General features: G+C 43.6%; 2 protein-coding genes across 7 annotated transcripts in view; both read left to right on the top strand.

Annotated features, from left to right (window-relative positions):
- HOXD3 (homeobox D3) overlaps nt 1-23,252 on the top strand; it is a 52,107-nt gene that overhangs the window by 13,574 nt on the left and 15,281 nt on the right. For 2 of the 6 annotated variants that reach the window (XM_082200446.1, XM_082200452.1), the window contains exon 2: nt 2,802-2,828. The exons of 1 other annotated variant lie outside the window; for it this stretch is intronic. The gene's annotated coding sequence lies outside the window, so the exon portion shown is untranslated. Of the gene's footprint in view, nt 1-1,517; nt 1,678-2,801; nt 2,829-19,232; nt 19,981-20,445; nt 22,617-23,252 lie in introns of those variants that run through there. 3 more of the 6 variants (XM_082200447.1, XM_082200450.1, XM_082200449.1) reach the window with 3 other exon arrangements.
- On the top strand, nt 6,766-11,915 carry HOXD4 (homeobox D4). Its single transcript, XM_082209815.1, has 2 exons — nt 6,766-7,514; nt 8,059-11,915. Exons 1-2 carry the CDS (start codon nt 7,085-7,087, stop codon nt 8,367-8,369), a joined length of 741 nt encoding a protein of 246 aa, XP_082065941.1. The 5' UTR covers nt 6,766-7,084; the 3' UTR covers nt 8,370-11,915.

Raw genomic sequence — 23,252 nt, 5'->3', positions numbered from 1 at the left:
TTTCCCTGTAATAATAAGATCAATTCACATGGCAGGAGAGCCAAGTGGCGGGCGGGGCCTTCTCCATTCAAACATTTCTGCTCTGCTCATTTTAAATGTCAGAAGGTACTTGCCTTTATCTTGCCTTGCCGTTTTATCTTATTTGTTTCATTTTGGAGCATTGTTTACCAAATTTTTTTTGTCCATTGACCTACACAACTGGAAAAGCATTTATCCCTGCCACCCCTAGTTTTATATCTATATATCTATACAGATTCTTTCTCACACACAACTTTGCATGCAAAAGGTTATACCTTCACAGGGACATTTGACTTCCGGTGTCTCAGAATTTTAGTTTCTTTAAAATCCAATTTGACTTACTCACCCGCTCCTTCTCCCCCCCCACCTCTCTCTGCTCCCTCCTACCTTTCCTTCACACCAGACTACTTTTTATTGCTTTATGACTCCCCTCCTTAAAGCTTCAGCTATCAAAGTTTTCGGGAGGCGGCGGAGGGGGACGACGACACGAATAGGCTGAGCTGTTTTGTCACTTTTACAAGTCCCGTGTATCTCCCTGCGCTGTGAAACAGTTTGGTTAGTGTGAAGGGGCCCAGAAGAGGCCGCCTGATAAAGAGTTGCTGAACTGTGTTGCTAGATCCATTCTGGATCTCACGGTGGCCAGCCAGATCCCTCTTGGAAGCTCCCAAACAGGAGCTGAAAATGATGGCCTTCCTCTCTCTTTTGCGCCCACCCAACGTCTGCTGCGCTGCTCTTGCACATGGAGGTTTTGCTATCGATCAGTTCCACACACACCCACACCCAGCACTTTCCGTAGCTGCTTAGCAAACAGACATAGATAAACACGTTCTTCCTCTGACAAACCCTAGACAACAGAACCATTTATCCTGCAAAACGGCACCATTCGCTCCAAAGTTGTGTGTGCATCGCAGCCGTCTGGACGGTCGCGTAACCCGAGTGCCTGGGGCCTGACCATAGAGAGGAGGCTGGGCGTGGGCTAGCTGGGAGGATCCCACAAACGTGATGGCCTTTGGTGTTGCTTAAAATCGTCCCTCCTTCCCTCCTTCCCTCCCTCCCTCCCACCACTCCACATACATATTCATTCAAATAAATTTTGAATCGGTACTCACAGCGAAATTCACACGTTCCTTTCCTCCTTAAAGGGGAGATCTAAACTGCCACTGGGGCCTGTCCTGGCACAACTCATTATTATTATTATTAATAAAAAAAGAGCCTGGCCTAAACGCTACAGCCACGCAAGGCCTCCAGTGCCTGGCCCTCGCTATTTTGGACTACTTTAAATTTCATAGAACGCAGGATGTGTGGCGGGGTTACCCCCTTTCCCCCCTTCTCTTTAACCCCCCTTCCTTCCAGGCCCTCTTTATATAAGTGAATAAAAGTTTAAAGCTAGAGGTTATTTATTGTTCCGTCGAGATAAGTCCTGAGTGGCTCTTTCGAAGCACGTGATTCCAATAAACTTTGTTTTATGGCTTGAGAGTTGACAAGCCAAAATATAATTCCCACCATAAATTAGTTTAAGAGCATACAAGTGCAGATGCTTTAGTTCCTGGGAGCAGTGACAGGGAAAGTGTTAGGCAGGAGACCTCTGCCTGAAACCAAGCGCCCAGGACCTCTGCTTCTCCCGGGGGTACCTTCCTCTTCCCTTTGGCAAAGCTCACAGTAAGTCTCTTCTTGCGCTCCATATGTGACCGAGTCCCTCTCTCCAGTGACCGTGTGTCTGAGTGTTCCCTGGAACTGTATATATGAATGAAAAGAGCAGATCCAGGGAAGCCCGGAAGTATTATAGGAATAGCATTTCCTTCGGATTTGCTCCAAGTTTTAAGAGAGCTGTCAGTGAATCGCACGTCGACGGTTTTAATTTTAATTTTGTGAAAGAAACCAACCTCGGTTTAAGCCGGTAGATCCTTCATTAAGTGTTTAATTTGCAGAGATTTCAAGGGCACTGCGTTCTGGCTGTTATTCTAGAAGGAGAGTGAAGGGAGGAACGGAACGAGAGATAAGATGATACATCGATGGAATGATTGCTCCCTGCTTTAAGCTGGTCTGGGTGTCTATACAGCCCTTCTCAGGGATAGCGCAGGCAAAAGTGAAGGGGATGTTTTTCAAAATAGCTCAACCTTGGTTGTTTCTCTTTGAAAACATTGTTTAAACAGTCTCTCTCTCTCTCTCTCCACGTGGGTGGTAATGTAGAATTTATTTGTTACAATAAGAGAAGAAAGACACAGACAGAAAAAGGGAAATCTGTTTAAGTAAACAGTAAAATATATTTACTATAATAATTATGATGTTTACAAGTTCATGTTGGGAAAATGGTATGGATTTTTAAGCAAGCGGGTTACTGACTAAATACTGGCCAGGGCTCTTCAGGGATTCACTACGCTGGTAAGATTTCTGTCACTTTGGGATTAACTCAGTTGGAGGAAGAATCCTTTATATCTTTATCAGATAAAACATTTTATAGAAACATAGTTGAAACTAGCAGTAAGGATGATCGTATACAATTATATGATAACTCTGACTGAAATATTTAATTTGGCTGGCTTTTATTACAAAAAGAATTTAACAAAAGAGGCAAATCAGCAATTGGGAGGGGGGGAGTGTGTTGATTTGTCACCTTTATATGCAATGCCTGCCTGTGTCCTTAACATTCTCATATCTAAATAGAGATGCAATGCGTGCATTCCCCCCCCCCAACTATGATCAGTATCATCTATACATGGAAAAACAACAATACGAAATGGTTTTGTTTATTTTCTTTCTCCTCTTTCCCCCCATTGCAACAGGTTCGGGACAATGGAAGGGCGTCTACAGTAAGTGCACTTTTTTCCCTCTCCTTTTCGTGTGTGCAAAATTTGCTGGGGCTTCCAAACATCGCCTTGTAAACGTTTGAGTTTGTAAACAGAGATGGTGTGTTTTTGGTTGTTTCTGCAAGGCTGTTTTGTACTGGACGGCTCGTGGGGCTTCAAGCTTGCTCTCTCTCTCTCTCTGTCTCCCTCTCCCATCCTCCTGCGGTCTGTGGCTGCAGATCACAGCAAACGCTGATTGTGCAGTTTCTGGGGAGATAATTGCAGGTGAAGGTGCCCATCTTGTGCCTCTCTTAAGCTCTTTCCAGCTAACGAGCAGGATTAGCATTTTAACAGGATAAAGTCATGCCGTGTTTCCCTGTGCAAATGTTGAATCTATCATGTACCAGGGGCAAGCACTTCTACTGGTTGGCTCCTCTTTTGGTGGAGATCCAAAATACGGATTGCGCTTGCCCTCTCGGTATGGCAGCCTTTGAGGATGAACTAATGCTCCAACGAGGAGTTATGCTCTAAATGCTGTTGTATCTCCTCCCCTTTTATTTTGGGCATAAAGGCCTGCTGCTTGCAATGGAAAGGTGCACTCCTAGTCAATACGCATAGGATCGCAACCAAGGCTGTGTTAATGACGTTATTGTTAGGTGTCAGTGAAGTGTTCCCGAGATAGAGTGGTTGACATTTATATGAAATAGTGGAAGAAAGCAGATACAGATAATATTGCTGTCTGAACTTAGGGGAAACAAGAGGTAAAAATAATAGGAGAGGGAGGGCTGGATTTCAATAAAGGGGAAAGGAAAAAAGGCTATGATTAGTTCAATGGTTGCAAGTATATGTGGCATAATTATATGTGGAGCTTGAGTTCTAGCCTGCTGTCCTGAGATACAATACATTACCTCCCTATTTAGAAAAAAAGGGAAACCAATATAACCATATGTTACTCAACCTCTAAAAGCGATTATTTTCGGCACATCTTTCTGTCTCCTTTATGCTTTCCTTCCTTAGCTCTGAGCCATTTACTTTGCTAATTTTAAATCCCAGACTGATACATCGATCTGCCTGTTTTAAAATCATAATATTGTGCTGTGTATGGCTTTTGGATGGCTTTAAACCACTAAGAGGGTGACTGGGATTTCCCACATTTTCTTCCTTCCTACTGAAATCCCCCCTTTTTTTACCCTTGCCTCAGTTTTCTTTGGCCAGCCTTAAAACTTAACAAGAAAATAAGCACCACCCTTTCATTTTCTATCCTTCCTTCCTTCCTTCCTTCCTTCCTTCCTTCCTTCCTTCCTTCCTCTTCTTTTAAAAAATATTCCTTAAACTTAGCTGCAGCATACTGATTATGAACCAGAATACAAAAACGGCCTGGTGGATCAAAAGAATTTGTACGGGCAGTTGAGCACGAGGTGAATGTTTAACGCTTTTGTTCATCAATAACTCCTTTGGCTTTGACCTGTCTGAGCAAGTCGCGCAATAAGGTGAAACGCAGGTCACAGCGTCTAACAAATATGAAAATCTGGGCTATTGCACAAAATATTCGAACGATTCTTTTTTTAAAATGTTTTGTTTTGTTTAAATTAAAGAAAGCCCTTTCTCCGATTAGTCCTGTCCCAGGCCACCCTTTAATTCCGCTATCCCCGAGAAGTAACATTTGAAAACGTATATTCTGTAGAATTGGACCGTTTTGCATTTCTTGCTTAAATACTTACTCATCAAAGGGAGCAAGAGTGGGGAGTACCCACGCATTCTTCTCATTAGAAATAAGAATGCCTCTTTAGCCAACTCAGAGAGCAGGTACTGATTCAGAAATCCGTAAAGTGATCCACTTGCTCTTCCATTTCTGTCCCAAGGAGACCACCTTCTGGAAAGAAAAAGCCACCCCTAATTCCATGAAAAGGAGCAGGTCGTTGCTTAAAAAGCCATTTGCTCACAGATGCTTAATGATATATATGCATACATGTCTATAGATACATATATGTGTGTACACACACATACACATATACATATATGCACACACACGCAGACACGTACATATAATCCCATGCACTCTCGCTCTGATTTATCCCAAGTTGGTTTGCTTAGAATACCCAACAGAGGGAGAATGGAAGGGAGCTGAGCGCAAGACAACACAGAGGAACCGGGTCGGCCACAATGCATGAACTTTTGGAATCCTGTGTGTTGCCGTCGACAAAGTAGAAATAATGAAACGCTGGGATATGTTTGTAAATGATTTAAGATGACCTCTTGCCCTGCCCTTCACCATCAACACTACTGCATGAAAGCCAAAGGACAGTGGTGTGGAGGTTTTCTTTTCTTTTTATAAGGCTCAGATACTCTCCGCAGTTAGGAGAATATTCAGCTTGATGGTAGTGGCATCAAGGTAAAAATACAAAAATAGAAATAGAAATAATTCCATTTAGTTGTTTTCAGAAACGAATAGTTAGCTTTCTCCTATATAAAGGTCCCTTTGCACCAAGACTTTTATTATGGGATTGAAAGGCGGATTGTTTAGATCAACATCATGCTATTGACAAAAAATAAATTAGCTGACAGCCTTTCTTTTTATTGAAAGTGTACAGTTATTATTTGAATGGTGTTTTTTTAAGTGCAAGTGCTTTAAATGCTGAAGAATCCAGAGCGATTGTCACGTAGATTATCTGAAAATCCCGTCGTGAGAACTCGTTACATCTTGAAAAAGACCAAAGTCACAAAAATGACACTTTTTTGGTATGCTTTCCTATGAAATCATTATATTTTTCAAATCCATAATTTCAGACCTTTACCCCAACAGAGAGTAGTATGAATTCCTCGCGAGCGAGTCAGAGGGATCAGGACGCTACAGTGACGCTGCCTTTGTTACCCACCCTCTGTAGACGAAAGCAAAATGTTATTACGTTGTCTATATATACCCTGTAGAACCGAATTTGTGTGGTGTTTACATAGTCACAGATTCGATTCTAGGGGAATATATGGTCGATGCAAAAACTTCACCTTTCTGCAAATGGTTATAAGTTATAAACATAGAAGATGCTCAAAGACACATGCATGTTGGATGCTATTGCCTCACTCTGGTATACTAGGACATTAAAAAAAATAGTTCTATATTTGTTGCTTATGTTTTTTTAAAAAAATTGCAGTTATTTATATCTCACCATAAACCTGTTCGTATTAATATAATTAGTCTGCAAAGAATTTGTGAAAATGCTAATTGCCCAGTTAATATGTGCTTGCAGATAATAAAGGGTGGCTAAAGTAACTTTGATAATACCGATTTCTGTATTCGTTCCCATGCCCCAATTTTCTCCAGATTTTTATGTTAACGTTGGACGCCAATAGAAACAGACGCCTCGTTTTCTTATACTCTGAAAGAAGTCTATGAACAATTTGAATATTGGAATTATCTTATTAAAGCTTTTTTTTAAAAAAAAAAGCCAACAGCCATTTTTAATATATATATATATATATATATATATATATATATATATATATATATATATATATATTTAGGTTGAACTTTAGAGGTCTCAGGATAGTTTGTTATCTGTATGGAGTTTACAAAAACAGATTGTTTCGACACTTGCAATGTAAATTCGAAGCTAGTTACTTATTGCCTAATTTTGTTCTGCCCAACTAGATGCTGGTAACTTTTGGTTGACCCCTGCCAAACAAAGGCAGAGGAGATCCATTGTACATCATATTGCCCTCTTGTTTGATGTCTTCTTCTGATTTTCTGTCCTTTGCCTGGTTTTCGACGCTTCCTTCGCTCCCCTTGCCTGAACTTAACGCTTTGGCTCTTGATTGCTGAAATGTAACCAACTAATGTTTTCATATGATTCCCCGAAATTGTAAACTAAAGGGCATCAAAGGTTAAGAAAGTCAGATGAGACAAAAGGCTTTGATTTACCTGGGGGAGGGGGGGAAGAGGGCAGATGGGGTTGGGGCGTGGGTGTCAGGGAGACGGCCATCTATTGATGAATCGTGTTTTATGGTATTCATATCTCCTTTTGGAGGGAGGGAGAGGGGGGAAACCACGCGAATCATCAGACAGCATGTGGGTCCACTTGATTACCCGTATATTATTTAGTGAAATTTGTGGAAATTATGAGGTGCACACACAAATCCGGTGATAAACCTCTCTGCCTCCCGATTGGCTGAGCAGGTCACATGGGCGCCTAACTTTATTCAGTTGACAGCAAGTAGGAGGGCTCTCTGGAAGGAGAAAAAAAGACAACACGAGAAAAATTAGTATTTTCTACCTTCCGAAATTAATGGCCATGAGTTCGTATATGGTGAACTCTAAGTATGTGGACCCCAAATTCCCCCCTTGCGAGGAATATCTGCAGAACAGCTACCTTGCTGAGCAAAGCTCAGACTATTACGGTGCCTCGCAAGGCTCTGACTTCCAGCACCAGGGAATCTATCCACGGTCAAACTACAGCGAGCAGCCCTACGGTTGTAGCAATGCCCAGGGCTCGGCAGTGCAGCCGCGGGGTCACGGGCAGGAGCAATCCGGCCCAGCGAGCCACTTCCCCGGGCAGGCTGAGCACTGTCCCCCGCCTCCAATGCCCGCCACGAGGACCTGCAACCAGCAGCCCAGCCTCAAAAGCCCCAACGGGTCATCGCCACCAACAGCAGCAGGAGCAATGAAGCAGCCAGCGGTGGTTTACCCTTGGATGAAGAAAGTCCACGTTAACTCAGGTAAGCATCCCCTTCTGCTACCCACCTCGCCCACCCCACCCCACCCCACTCCGCCTCCCCCTTCTTGATTCATTACCCCACCTCACCCCACCCCTCCAAAGTCCTTTCCAGGCTTGGCGACGCGGGTTGAAATCGAGGTAGCCAATTACACTCGCCATAAATTTTTATGGCCGGGGAAATAGGCCTCTTGGTCATGTGGTTGTGGGCATGAGAATATTCCATTTCAGAAAGATGCTAGAGATATTTAAAGGTCCGCTGTTTCTATGAGGGAAGGAGGGGGGTTAGTGTGTGTGTGTGTGTGTGTGTGTGTGTGAGAGAGAGAGAGAGAGAGAGAGAGAGAGAGAGAGGAAGAAAGCATGCCCATCTGTTATTAGCAAATGTAATGGTGTATATAACGGCCACATGGTTACCAGAGACTCCTTTCTCTCTCTCTCTTCCTTAACGCCTAATGAGAAAGTCAAGATTAGGCTATGGGTTTGCTGTTGTTGTTGTTTTGGAGGGTTGGTTGTTAAGTCGTGCCTGTGATTTGTCTCTCCCCGCTCAGTGAATCCTAATTACACCGGAGGAGAACCGAAGCGCTCCAGGACAGCCTACACGAGGCAGCAAGTCCTCGAACTGGAGAAGGAATTCCACTTCAACCGGTACCTGACTCGGCGCCGGCGGATCGAAATTGCCCACACGTTGTGTCTCTCCGAACGCCAGATCAAGATCTGGTTCCAGAACAGGAGGATGAAGTGGAAAAAAGACCACAAACTGCCCAACACCAAGGGCCGGTCCTCTAGCTCTTCCTCGGCCCCCAGCCAACACTCACAGACTGTCTCTAAGGAGCATCAGACAGACTTGACAACTTTGTAGGGAACTTGGAAGATGGTCCGTTTCAGACCCGGTTGATTCGGAACTGAACTGTCCAGGATACACAAACAAACAAATATACAAACAAGCACCCAAACAAACGCACATGCCGGCTAAAAGCAGAAACCTGCACGTAGCAGCCAACATCTCCCAAATTGTCCTCATCCTGCTTTAAGGTACTGAAGGCAAACCCAACGATATTATGGACTTCGTAGGAATAATGCAAAACAGCACAACCATTCACACTCAAACAAACTCTGCATCCAGGTGGTGAGAAAGTGATAATTATAAATATATATATATAGATATATATACAGAAAGAGAGAGAGAAAGATAGAGAAAAATATTTTTAAAATAAAACTCCTCTGCCGACACACAGCTATTGCACCATTACAAACGGAATCGTATTGTGTGGTTTGGGATCTCCAAGGAGAGAGGTTTTTTGGGGTGGTGGTGGAATTGATTCTCTTAATTTCGTTATTTCTTCCTCCCCACCCCCCAATGCCATTCCAAGTTGTGCATTTGGGTAACTCCTAAACCGAAGTCTCTGAAAACCTGTGAACTCTTCCCCTCGTCCCCCGCTCATCTCCGCTTTTACCGTTAATTTTTTTGTTTGTTTCTTAAGGGGAGGGGAAAGCGTTTCCATTCTTCTAACTTTTCAGAAATATTTAATACAAATATGATGTGAAACGGGTTATTTTATTGTTATTTTTTGTACTGTATTAGCGTATTTATTTATTTCTTGTTTAGGAAAAAGAAAAAGTTAGAGAGACAAACCAAAAAGAGAGAGAGAGAGAGAGAGCGCGCAAGCGTGTACTCTCCCTGCCTTTCAATGTTATTCAGTGTTTTTATCTCCCATAAAAATAGAGATCTTTCTTCCCCCCCCCACTCCCTGACCCCATTTTTTAAAAAAAGATTCTTCTGTATATAGGGAAATGTTTTCTAGCTTTTAGAGACGAGGAGCAAAGCATTATTATCGTTTTTAAATGAAATGGATTAAAAACGTTTCCTTTTGTTCACGCGTTATACTTTGAGCCAAGGCGGGGTTGGAGGGAGGGGTGTTGTGTGGGAGGAGGGACAGGGCAAATTATAAACAAAAGGAAAGCAAAACGGGAAAAATGAAGTGAATATTCCAAGGGATTTGTGATATGGGGAACAAACAAACAAGGTGGCATGGTGCTTACTATTACTATAATGTTTTGAATTAAACCATCGTGTTGGTTTTTCAAAGCAAAACAGACGAAACAAAAGCCCAGGAATGAACTGCATGTTTCGAATGGAAATGCTTGTGTTTCTTTTTTATTCACACCCAAATAGGAAATATTGGATCTGTTTTAATATAATTTCAGAGGAAGCGGGTAGGCTTAGTGAGGGAAGAATATGCTCGGCATGCATCCATGCCTTTTATACTATTGTGTAGATCAACCCAGATTTGTCTGTAAGTATCTGAACCAATGCAAACCTTACATAAACGATGCTAAAACCGCCGTCCCTTCCAATTACAACTTTGGATAGGAACGAAGTAAATATAACACGCCCCCCCCCCCCAATCAGTATGCTAAGTTTCGGACAATTGGAAAAAGAAGAAAGGTAGATGAGCTTGTTTGTTAAGTTCGCATCCCCCTTAAATGAACAGCCATTGCCCGGGCATGTTGATTTCGACGGGAATTCTAGCACAACCCTAGACCTGACTACTCAGAAGTAAGCCCCGCAGAATTCAATAAGACTGACTCTCAGGTAAGGGTGCATAGGATCGCCAGCTCACTCAGCCTACCGAGTGTTGCAAGAGAATTCTGAATCCTAAGAATTGGCATTTCTATGTTCTAGAATGGGATCTTAGCGTGGTCTGTATTGTTTTCTCCATGCCAAATAGCCACATTGGGTTCATCTTATAATCGCATAGCCCAAGTTCTGAAGGCTTTCCTTGATTAGAAAAAGAGATGGGAGGGGAGAGAAGAAGAGAGATGGATGTGTCTAAATAATAGGACGAGAGGCACATATTTAATGTAGTGGATCATGGAAGTCACGGCAGTTTGGCAGTTTCTTTTGTGCTTTTTCCCCACCAAAGTAAGCCAGCAGGCTTATTTGGAAGACAGTCCTTAGACGATCAGTAGGGCTTACTTTGAGGTATTTAGGATCGGGGTCTTAGAAGGCTGTGTTCTTTTGTGTTGGGTCCTGGAGCCCTTTCTTTGTTCTCTCTCTCTCCTCTCTCTATTTAGTTGAGTCTACTTCTCAGACTCTTACGGGGGCTCCCCTTGAATATCTGCCCGTCCGTGATATTAAAGATGGATATTCCTGCATTCACTGCGCGTCATTGTCTATGACAAAAAGCGCCCAGTTCATACATAGTGGAGACGTCTTCTTTTCTGACGCCTTCACGTTGAGAGGCTGAAAAGGTATTTTACTGAAGTTCGGGCTAAATTGTAGAAACAGGTTCATCCAGAGGACACGTTTTTCCCCCTTCGATTCGCCGTATTTCAGCCGGGAGGAATGACCTCTGAACCCTTAACCTCTTGGACCTGGAGTTCCCCTTCCTTTTCTGCTGGCACCGAAAAAAGTACCAAGAGAAAAACAGGGCTTGTTGTCAAGACCTGGCCTCAAATTTGGAGATCTAAACCCTAAAATCATTTTTATTTTTTTAAAAAAGGGGGGAAGCATCGTCCCTAACCCCAGATTTTCACTGTGCTCAGATTTCATCAAGTCCCTTTCGAAATCCTCCTCTCAACAGAAGCTCTAGGTTAGATTGATTTAAAAACAGGGAAACCAACCATTGTTTACATATGGCCTGTGTTGAGTCGTTTTGTCCCATGGAAGCGTGTTGTTTGGCAAAGAGAAGTCAACAACCCCAGCTTCCTTGCAGTCTAAAGCCCAAGGCAAGACTGCCTGAGCTTCGCGGGGCTTAGTAAACGTCTGGTCCCTGGGCACGTTGATTCGGAAGTAAATCCTGCGTTCAGTGGGGTATTCTCTAGTAACCGCGCAGAGTAATATCCTAGAAAGTAAGTAAGGTTGTTGGTGGTGGGCATAATCTGGGAAAGGGGAGGGAAGGAGAAAATGGATTTCCTTTGTGTGTCTGCGCGTCTCTCCATCCTGAACACGTTTCACTGGGAAGTTCTGGTCCATCGACTTTATTGGCCTGGTCTTCTTCCTTAAACGTGCTCAGGATTGCGTTCGCGAATCCTTTGTATATTTACTCAGAAGTAGGTGCCACTGATTTCAATGGGGCTCAATCTATGGCAAATGTGGCCACGCTGCCGCTGAGGGTTGGTTTAGCAAAAGGGAAGAGGCAGTAATGCTCCACTGCTTGCAAGGAAACAGTCCCTATTAAACCCAGTGGAACTTGCTTCCGAGTAAACATGTTTCCAGTGGGGCTGTCAGTAGGACAAATTTGACTTCACAATGTAGCTCATCCATCCCCAACACAAATGACGTGAACTGAAGAACGTGTGAAGAAGAAAGGGGTGGGGGCAGAACTCGGCCAAAGTCCTTTTGTAATGTAAATGTCCTCTGGACAAATGTTTGGTTCAAACTCTTAAAGTTGTGTTGGGGGGGGGAATCCCCTTTGAGCTCTTTCTTCTTCTTCTTGAAGTCTTAAATCTTGGTCGCAGTGATGTTGGTCCACCCTTGAAAGAGAATGATGGAAGTGGGAGAGTATCAAAGGGTTTCTGCTTGATGTAAACATTTGGCCAAAAATGATTTTAAAAGAAAACGACGCACACAACCTTACCATCCCATTCATTTCCTACAAACTCTTCTCACTTTTCTGGGGGTGAGTGGAGTTGTTGATGAAAGTAATTATAATGATGGTACTTGTTTTGAACTATGCGGAGATCATCCTGCTACCACACTGAAGATTGTAGGGGAATCTTTTCTTTTCCCCTTGGAGACACAAAGTTGTATATTATTACCATGACCTCTGTGATTAAGCTGCGTTGTCTCTACGGCAGTTGTGACCCTGAGATGTTTTCTAGACTTTGCCAATGTTTTTTTGCTGCCTCTGATTAAAGAACTATTTATACAAATTGTTTTCCGTCTAAGTCCTTTCTAAGCATACATGTTTGACACGCACACACCGAAATAAATACTGGTATTCTATTGTACCTCGATCAAAAAAGCTTTGAATTGATAGCAACCCAAGAGCAGGCGTGCTATCTTCTAATATCCTCCCTTGACATGTTTGCCATCTCATAGTAGAACTCTACAAACAGTAACTAATGAAGTATGCAGGAAGAACCTATCTTATCCTATCCTGTATTGAGAAGTAAGTATCGCTGATTTCAATAGGGCTCATTTCCAAGTAAGGGTGCAAAGGCTTGCTGCCTTACATTGGAAACCCAATTAGGTATATATTAAACCCAATGGGTTCCACAGGCTTGTATGTTTGCATAGGACCTTTTATAGTTCAGCCCAAGCATATTGACTCAGAAGTAAATTTCACTAATCCCAGCTGCAGTTGCTTCCAAATAAATTTATTTAGGGACACAGTCAGTTTTGGAATGAAACCTGACTGTTTTCAGTGGAGATTATGGCTGATTAATTGTGGATAGGGAAGGGGGGGATGTGTTTCAAAAGCTGCTGCAACCGCCATTTATATTTAAATGTATTTATTTTACATATTTCTATCCCGCCTTTCAGCCAGGCTCCCAGGATGGTTTACAAAAATAGGAGAAAGGAAGGGGGAAAATAAAAATATATACTAGGTGACAGCATGTTAAAATAGGCTGTGACTTTGCCTCCTTTCACTCTCTTTCCTAAGCCTTTAATATTATCAGATATATTTGACAATATCCTACTTATTTCAGTGGGACTTACTTCCAGGTTTTCGCCATGATCCCCAAAAACTTGTAACTAATTCCTTAAGTGCATATGCAGCTTGGGTGGCCTTTCTCAGACAGCAGGCCCTCCTCCAATCTCATAACTAGCTGATAGGGATTTTGAAAGCATTTTGTGTGTGTTTGTATGCAAACTCTCCCAACTTAAAAACAGCCATTTCCCTCCAGCTCAACAAAGCACCTAGGTGAGATTAATTAAGCTCTTTGGATCTGGTCCAGTGTATTGAAGATTAGAGTGCCAATTATTGCTAAACCCTTTTAGTCAATTTTTAGGGCGTCAAGTCTCAGTCTGAAAACCCATACTCACTTACCTTACTTCTGAGTATAGTGGGTGGGTGGTTGTATTCTCGGTATGGATATACTGTAAGTAGCTGTAAGGGTAGCCCAATATCATTATTAAATGTCACAGATGGGAGCCTGAGGATGAAAGGTGATGGTATCCCTAAGGTCTCCTGATGAGCTCATGGCTGATACAAGCTTTGAATACTATGGTACATTGCTCTACACACCACATCTCATATTTGATTGGCAAAAGATGCAAACACACTCCCTCAGACTTAAAAAGTTTGCCTTCCCTGCTCTCAGGTGAATTGCTTCCCAGAAATGCAATCCTATACTGTAGATGTCTTTTTAGAGGTAAGTTCCACTGGGTTCATTTGTACATACTCCCAGGTAACTGGGTAGTGGATGTGTTATAAGTAATGGATTTTAATAGGTGTTTTTTTCCATCTGAAAATCCAATGCCTGCTTACTTGGGACATATGTTTAATTGAACACCACTAAACTCACTTGCTTGAGAGTAAACATACACAGAATTTGGATATTAGAATTCCAGCAAAATTAACTAATAAGTGGAATTTATTCTCTAGCTGTTGTTGTTGGTTTTTTTTTTTTTTTTTTTTTGGACTGCAACTTTAGACAAGAATCCACAAAACTGAGATGTAACCTACATGTCGCTGAAAAGTATGGCAGAACTCACCTTGGCTTTAATGGTTTTAACAGTTTTAATGGTGCTGGGATTAGTCTCACTCAGTTGATGAATGGAGTAGTTCCAGAATTAATGTGGCTTAATAATGTGCTGGCAACACAGGAGTCACAATCAAAAATGGAGGCCTTCAACACATTGATATCAATTGCCTTCTGTTGTACTTAGGAGCACAATAATAGCTGATCAGACCAAAGCCCCACCTAGTCCAGCGTCCTGTTCTCACAGTGACCAACCAGAGGCTTATGGAAAGCCCACTGATAGGACCTGGTTGCATCAGCACTCTCCCCACTTGAGATTCCCAGCAACTAGTATTCAGAGGCATACCTGCTCTGACACCAATGATAGTACATAGCCCATGGCCATCTTGACTAGTAGCCACTGATAGCCTTATCCCACATTATTGCTGCTGTGTTAACTGATAGAAGGTAAGGTCAATTGGACCCATCGTACTTGTTTCTGTGTGATAGGTGGTATTACTATATAGCAGGGTTTCCCAAACATGGGTCTCCAGCTGCTTTTGGACTACAACACCCATCATCCCTAGCTAGCAGGACCAGTGGTCTGGGATGATGGGAATTGTAGTCCAAAACAGCTGGAGACCTAAGTTTGGGAAAGCCTGCTGTATATGAATCAGAATCATTCTGTGGAGGAATAACCGCCCAAACTTGAAGTCCACACTCTGCAGATAGAAACAGGCCTCCACCTTTTTTTGTCCCTAGGAACCTATTATCTTATATTCCTTAGGAATCAATCTGTAGACGACTTGAGCACTCAGAAAGTTCCTGTAGACTTCTAACATGAAAGGCTCCTCCTTCCTTCCGACATAAACACCCCTGACAGCAATAAAGCATTTATCTGTCTAGGAGGTCGATGGCGCTATTTTTATCGGATATATTTTGATTTGTTTCCCCCTCGCTCCCCCGCCTTCTTCCCCCTTTTATACATGGAAGAGCAGCCAAAACTGGAGTCCAAAACCAAATCATCCAGCCTGGAAGAATGAAAACAAGGAACCCCCATCCATGTATTGGAGCGAAGTATGATTCCCCCCCCCCTTTAGACAGGAGAGACTGATGAGGGATTGTTGTGTGTTTGTTTGTCAGCGCACCGCCACAGCCACGAGTGGTAAAGATTCAGGACACAAATTTACGCTGAAGGCTTCTCAGCTGCCTTGAGCTGCTCCCGTTGCCATCAATTCCAGTTTGTATATTGCCTCGCCGCTAGTCCTTATGGTGCGGGAGCGGGGCGGGGCTGGGGGGGGAGAGGCAGGATCCAGAACAAATCCTCTCTACAGTATAGTAAACAGGGACTTTTCAATGGAGCGCCTCAAGTAGCTTCCATCGGCCATGTTTGCCAAAGGCCCCCCCCCCCATTTCTTTTATTTTCTTTCGTACGTGTGTGTGTGTCAGGAAGATGGTGGTAGCGGAGGAGGTGGAGGAGGAGGAGGAGGAGGAGGAGAGGGTTAAATCTAACCATGTAGACCCAAATCATCTTTTGCTAGGGAAGAGTCACAGCAGACAGCCTCTCAAAGTGCAAGGAAGATGATAAGAATAGATTTTTCTCCAAGTCCTGACCACGTGATGGGCGAAATAATTAATTCAGCGCGTCCCTTAAGAAACACGGAGTCGTCATTAATCTGCCAAGCAAAGGACTCTATCAGACTTGAAAACTGAAGAGATCCCAAGAATATAATATACAAAGGGGCGCAGGCTCTTTCTATGCACACCTAGCTCTTTGGCTACAGCCGAAGGGGGGGAAATTACCAATAATAAAAGAAAGAAAGAAAGCGGAGCTTGGTAGGTACACATTTTCTTTCTTTCCTTTTATATTTCGAAATCCTTAATGAACTTAGCTGTCAAATGTTTGACAAATAGGGGCCCTTCTCCTCCTGATTTGCAACTCTGCCCTAGTCAGAAGCTGTAGTAGGCATATTGGGGGGGGGAGAGAGACACCCCAATGTTTACTCTTTATTATGAGATATTCTGGTACTGAATAAAGAAAGGATCTTTCTATGTTCCACAGCAGAAGAGAAAGAGAGGAGAGAGAGAGAGAGAGAGAGAGAGAGAGAGAGAGAGAGAGAGAGAGAGAGAGAGGTCTGGCCAAAAGCTGCTTGTGTGGGGAAATGGGTGAAGATTTACTGGTTGTTTATATCTTACTGGGAACAATGATAGCTGTCAGGGCATCTGCTGCCCCATTCTTAAATGGTGAGAAAAGGCCCTGATCTTCTTTTCAAGCGAGGGTCGTAAATTTTTTTCCCCTTTGCGTCATAATAGAAGGCTATAAAACGGAGTTGAAATTTTACCCAAGGCAGACTTTAACCAAGAGATAATGAATTCTAAGGGCACTCCACCGCTGCCACCCTCCCGACCCGGTTAGGCTATACACTATGGTGCCGTCACACAAAGACGTGGGTGATTTCAGATGTTCCGTTTGGCAATATATTTGTGGGGAGGGATGGCGTTCTGGAACCATTGAGGGGTGGGGTACCTGAAGATGGGGACAGTCCCACTGGAGTCGGCATTGAGTATTTTGTAGAAGACACCCAGCCTGTCAGTCTGGGTTTTGTTTTGTTTTGGGTGGCGGGGGAAAGACTCGCTTCAGCAAATGGGAATTTTGATCTGCAGTGCGTGTGTCTGTCTATGCATTTGTGTGTGTACACATAGATAGAACTATACACGCAAATACATAGGCACACATGCATATATATATATGGGGTGTGTATATCACAAAGCCAAGAGCTATTTTCCTAAGCCTTTGGCTGTTTGGAAATGCTTTGTTTTGTTTCTGGCAAGCGGTGTGGTGTTTCTTACGCGTTACTTGGAGAGCTTGTATAATACTACTATTACTACTACTACTACTACTAATAATAATAATACATATTTTTATTACTTCCGCTATGTGTCAGGACAAAGACAGAGTTTCCTGCGTTATGAATTATACATTCAAACTATAACACATTAATTCAATTATTCAAAGATGACAAATGCTTTTGGTTTGGGATAGTGACTTAAGAATCAGATTTGCTCTTTCCGAATTCGTCCGCGCGCGCACACGCACACACACACACGAGCAAAGTTTATATATATCTTTCTTGTTTGTCCCAGAAAGAACCCCAAACTACACAAGAGGCAGAGCAAGAGACACAGGCAGAGAGGGAGAGAGGCAAAGAAACTCCGAACCTAAACGGAAAAGGCCCTTTAATAATAACGCTGATTCCTGCGTATCGCCCAGTATATTTTATCAGTTTGACAATTGCCGGGTTTATTGTTATAAATCATCGTAAGTAATTCCTGGAAGGGTGCGATGCTGATCGCCTGCGTTTGTGTGTGTGTGTGATGGAGGGGTGGTACGACGTGGAAGGGGGAGAAAGAGAAAGAAGGAGGCCCAGCAAGGACTGTAAATCTTTCCATTTTATTGCTCTATGAACATATGCTTGGACTGAAAAAGCCTTAGATCCTTTACCGAAGCACATCCCGGCCAAACTGGGAGTCCCCCTCACCTCCCGCCCTCTCGGTGAGCTTCACACTTGGCTTGCAGCGTTTTCAGCCTTAATTTCGTAGGGTTGTTGCTTGCTTGTTTGTTTTAGCCGCATAATTTATAGGTGGCCCTTCTGGAAGGTGCGATCTGCACCCCACCCCACCCCCCTGAAAATATTTAGAAGTCGCTTCTCCCGCTTCTTCTTCAGCATCCTTATTCCTTTTATCTCTGCTTGATTTTGTTAGTATGTGTTTCTCAGGTTAAATTATTTGTGGAACCGGCTTTTATTTCCGACGCCGTCAGGTTTTACAGCTAGACGAAGAGACATCTGACAGGGAAGAGTAGAGAGCTTCCAATTCAGCTCATATGCTTCGTTCCCACTGGAACCATCGGAGACAATGGGATGCAATCCTGAGTACCTGGGATTTACCTGGAATTATGTCTCACATTCAGGAGCTTACTCCCCTGTAAGCATGCATGTAGTCAGACTCCAGAAATGCAAAAAAAAACGCGGCTGGATCCTGCGCCCGCAGGTTTTAAGTGACAGCAGATTCTTGAATATGAGTTTCTGCCTGAGCTTTGATAACAGGACTACAATTTATCTCCTCTTCCACCACCCACCCACCCCGTGTGTGTGGTGTGTGTGTGTGTTTAAAAAAAGACTGGTTTGCAAAGTCAGGATAAAGCAGAGTAATTTAGATAAATGCTACCACACACTTATGGTGCGTATTGTAAGGTAATACATTACTGTCAGGTTCCGCATGCTTTGGATGGTAATGAAATCTTAGGAGATTCTAGATTAGGTTGGGCGCTTTTATAGCTCCAAGTTACTTTTAGAGACAAAAGAGCTGTAATAGTAATCATCATCATCATCATCATCATAGTAACAACAACAACGCTGCTCAATAATCTGACTTGCTTCGGACATTATTTGTGTGACAAACTCGCGAAATGGTTGTATCTGAAGAAGGTTTCTACACAGACATAAATACAAGCGAGAGTTAGGGCAGAGCAGGACAGAGATAAGATGCTTCCCCAACACCAGGCGCTCTCTATTAAGCAATGAAGACAAGGTTGATCTTCAACCTTCATCGTAGACCAAACCCAACTTTGCCGAATTTGTTTGTCCCCTACAACAACAAAAAAGGTGAAAAGAACGAGATTATTCTATACAATGCAAGGGTAACTAGGACAGAGTTACAGCCACCCTCTATCGTCAGTGGATTGTACAGAAATAGCAAAGCAAGGCAAGCCCACACATCTTCCTTCATTATGAAACTATAATAATTATTTTGAGGAGCAATGGGGAACAAGCCCCACCCCTACTATTAACATGAGCCCCCCCCCACCCGCAATTCGTTTTGATCGCCGGTTATTATAACCCTATAGAGATCCTGGAGCCAAATTTGCTGTGATGTTGGTTCAACTTGCCGCAAATATCCGACAAGGTCTGCAAACCCCCTCCCCAACCTCAACCCCAATCTCTCCCTCCCTCCCGCCGCCGCCGCCGCCCCCCACGCCCGATCCTCCTCATCACCATCCCTACCTACTCTGTGAAATAGTTTGCTAAGGTGGTGAAGCCAATGTGGATTTCTAAAGAGGGCTCTGAAAACTACGCTGTGCGTGTGATGCCCCTGGGCACTTGGACGGTGAATGGACACCTTGACTAGAGCAGGTTATTACGACTCGCTCCCCGCCCCACCTAGGAAGGTTTGTGGGTGCCTTTGGCCCTGTGGGTTAGCCCACCCCAGCTCCGCAGCCACCTAGACCGAGGATACATGGGGGAGGATTTACAGAGGATAACCCGAGTGAAAGTTCCAGCCTTAATCAGAACCATCTCCTCTCTCAGGATCACGTGAACAAATATGCTTATATTTTAAGGCAGCGCCTCTATTTCTTATTACCGAAGGCTTCTTCGGCGGCTCTTTTTTTAAAAAGATAATATATGTATATATAGCTATAATTGAAAAGATGATGCGTATGTGGCCTCATCGCTTGTTATTTACAAACAAAGCAAAACGATATGCTTGACCAGCTGGCTTTATTTTTTTATTCCATGGGGTTGATTGTGAAGGATTTTCGAAATTATTATTAAACCTAACGAACTCAGAATCCATTCGCCCTCTTTTATTGGAGCTGCTGCAATCTTGGCTTGCTCTTGAAAAAATATATTCTACCGGGAATACTGGTCTATGGAAATGCTCGAGCAGACCCGCAAGATCAGGTTTAGGAGTGTATTGTCTGCAGAACAAAGGAGGAAGGATATATCTTTCAAGCTGAAAGCGCGCAATTTCTGACCGAAGAGGACAGTTTTAGGATACAGGTAAGCAACTGCATGAGCTTGAACAAAGATGGAATCCTGAATCCCAGATCCCCTTTTTTTCTACCCGCCCCCCACTCCCCACCACCACGGTAATGGGAGATGAAATAGAACGTGCTAGTAGTCTATAGAACTATATATATGCATGTATAGACGTAATAATATGTTTTGTTGTTGTGGAGGCTGTAGTAGTAGTAAACTTAGGGCTTTTCTGCGTTGCATTTCCCCAACGCAAGACATCAAGTGCTGGGGTGACCTGGAAGTGGGGGAAAAGCGGGTTTTCCATTAGGCACTTCAAAGGAAGACATATATTTGTGTTCAAGCAAGAAACCAAAAAGTAACAGTTTAGGTTAGGATTCATGACCTATGGCAAGCATCCTATGTATTTCAATGGCTCTAGACTGCTCTGTTAGCCTCGGACTGTCAGACTTAATGGAATTCTCTCTCATTCACTGTGTGTGTGTGTGTGTACACATGCATATATATATATAATATTCTAAACACAACTAGTGGAAATCGTGTCACTGCCTATTGCTTCTGGTGGCTCTTTCTGGAAACGTTGACTCGCCCTTCATACTTCGTGTTTGTTTTACAATGAATTTGCCACCTTCTCTGAATTGTTCCCTCCCGCAAGAAACAAACAAAAGCAAAATGCTGGGGGGTGGGGGGGAACCACTTTTTGTCATACTTCTGAAATATTTTTCATGGCTCCATCTACAGCGGCGTTTCCTAGGGTCTGTGTATCTGCCTGTGTGTATGAACCATCCCATAATCGAAAGAAATAAGAGCTACAACCCATCAGAGTTAGGCGCAACCAATCCCACATATGGTAACGAACAGTGCAGCCGCATCTGCGCAGCCTGTTTACTCGGAAGTAAATCCCACTGAATTCAACGGGACTTACTCCCTAGGTGCCTTTGGGATTGCAACACAGGTGTACTGAGCTCTGTGCTGGACTGCGGCCAATTGCCATCAAGCAGGGCTCACATTATTAAAAATATCGAGTGGGTAGATAGCTCATTTGTCTTTTACTCCGTTTCTTTACATCCAAAGAAACTCGATCCTGTTTAAAATCAGGGGCCTTAAAAGCCACTCCGGTTTTAAATTCACTTTGAGAGCAATCTTGCACATTGAACTCAATGCAGATCACTCCCAGGTAAGTAAGGAAAGGATCGCTGTCTTACTTGGATTTCAGTCTAGATGATTTCCGTGGGAATTTACAACTAGCACTGCGAATGGCATCCCGGTATTCTTGAATCCACAGCATTTGTACGTGGAGAAATCGAACTGATTTCAATGAAAACTTGCTGTATCGTAAGCGTGCAGCGTTCTGCTCATGCAGCCCAGTCTTAATGGACGTTCACTTAGAAGTTAAGTCCAACTAAGTTCAGTGGGACTTGCTCCCTAGGAAGTAATGCATAGCTTTCAGCTCATCGTATGCTCATGTAGAAAAGGAATGAATAGACACATCATCTTTTTGTTGCTTCCCAACTCAAGTTTCCACCACTCCGCACATCCTACACATAGTGTTAATTCGTATTATTTTCGCTAAACAATGGAAAGGGGAAGAAAGCAGCACTTTGGTAAATGTTCTGCGCTGGTCTCTATCAGAAGAGGTTTCGAAGCAAGCGACCTCCCCCCCCACGCCCCATTCCACGCACCTTTAGAGTCCCTTTTGCCTCCAAGCTGCGGGCCTGACAAGTTAGTCCGCTGAATCCAATTACGACAAGCGGCATTTCATTTCCTTACGCGGCGGAGGAGTCTCCTACTTGGAACTTCACCTAAAATTTCAATCATCTCTCTCTATCTTGGAGTGGGCGCGCGCTGGGGAATCCTCAGAGATCGGCCCTGGGGTCTCAGCAAATCCCTGACAGCCCTTGGGGGAGAGCTCAGGCTTGTTTCTGGAAGCCGCTTCTGCTCAGGAGGCGCCCAAGGCTGCGGCAGAAGACAGGAAACTCGGGCGACAGTTTGCGCATCAAAACAAACCCCAAACTAGCACGTTAAACATTTGTTTTTGCTTACTCTTTTTTTGTTAAAGAGAGAGAGAGAGTTTCCCATCAGCATCTTTCTGCGTTGTCTTATTGCTGCTGTAGAAGGATTCAGAAGTCGATAATTAATTAGACACAAAATGAAAACTTACCACGTTAATCAACAGCGGGTAACAATGTCTGCCTTTTTTTGTATGTGCAAATAATGTTCCTTCAGCTCAGGCGCTTCTCTGATGCTGACCACACACCCCCTTCAACTTAAGCTTTCTTCTTATACTGTACACACTCACACTCACAGACGCACTGCTTATTTCTAATGAACTGCGTTTTTAAAAGGGTTAGGGCGAAAAAAAATAAATAAAACCACTTAAAGTTGACGTCCGCCCACGTGGATGTATTATATAAGACGTTTGCTGGGCACAGGCCTTGGAAGACCAAAGACCTGGTTAGAGCATCGTGTGTGACCAGCCAGCTCCACTTCCCCACAAACTCCACTTTGTCGGTATAAATTAGAGGTGGCTCGGGGAAAGAGGGAAGGAAGGGGCTGCTTTGCTTCCCAGTTGGGCTTGGAGAGGGATAAGAGAAGAAAAGTTGGAATCTCGATTCCTTGCCAGCTCTTGGAGGGGGCTTCCGCTGGTTGTTCATTAAGTGGTGAGTTATTGCTATACAAGCCAAAGGTCATTTCAAAGGCTTATGCTTGTTAGATATTTCTCTTTATAATGACCCAGGCTTCATCGAGGAGGGATTTCCCCCCCCCGCCTGCCCACTTGCCCTACCTACTAGCTCTGTTAATGTTCTTCAAAGTTCTTAGTTGGCAGATTTCCGATGCGAAATGGTAACGGTAGCCCCAAATTAATGGCGCGAGCTGCTTTTCTGGGGAGGGTGGGTAGGTAAATCACTCCTTAGCATCAGCAAAATAATAATAATAATAATCTGGCTGCGTCTTGCAGGGAGCAGCTCTCCTGTGAAAAGTGCAGAAGGGCTGCTAAGATTCTGGAAGGGGTGTGTGATGGCCGGACTTTTCTCCCTGTAACATACCCAAGCTCACTACATCTATACATAATGCATGAGCCTCGGGTTATGGCGCGGGGGTCTCCCTGCTAGCTTTCCATTCTTCGGAGTAGAATGCTGTTGCCTTCGATCCTATTTCCTCCCTTGTCTTCATACGCCTGGTGCATATGGCTTTCTGGGGCGCGGGGTGTACTGGCGCTGGAGTACACCAAACCCGCCTTTTGTGGGTGCTTGTAGAGTTGCTGCTCACAACAACAACTACAATTTTTGGGGAGG

This window comes from Podarcis vaucheri (genome assembly GCF_965113315.1).
Source record: "Podarcis vaucheri genome assembly, chromosome: 1".
Lineage (NCBI taxonomy): Eukaryota > Metazoa > Chordata > Lepidosauria > Squamata > Lacertidae > Podarcis > Podarcis vaucheri.
This window is presented reverse-complemented; position numbering and strand designations above follow the sequence as displayed.

Excerpts from the sequence above, each read along its gene's own strand:
- HOXD4 (XM_082209815.1), top strand. The coding sequence starts at position 7,085 with ATGGCCATGAGTTCGTATATGGTGAACTCTAAGTATGTGGACCCCAAA. Across the intron at positions 7,515-8,058 it reads GAAAGTCCACGTTAACTCAG|TGAATCCTAATTACACCGGA; the intron begins GTAAGCATCCCC and ends CTCCCCGCTCAG.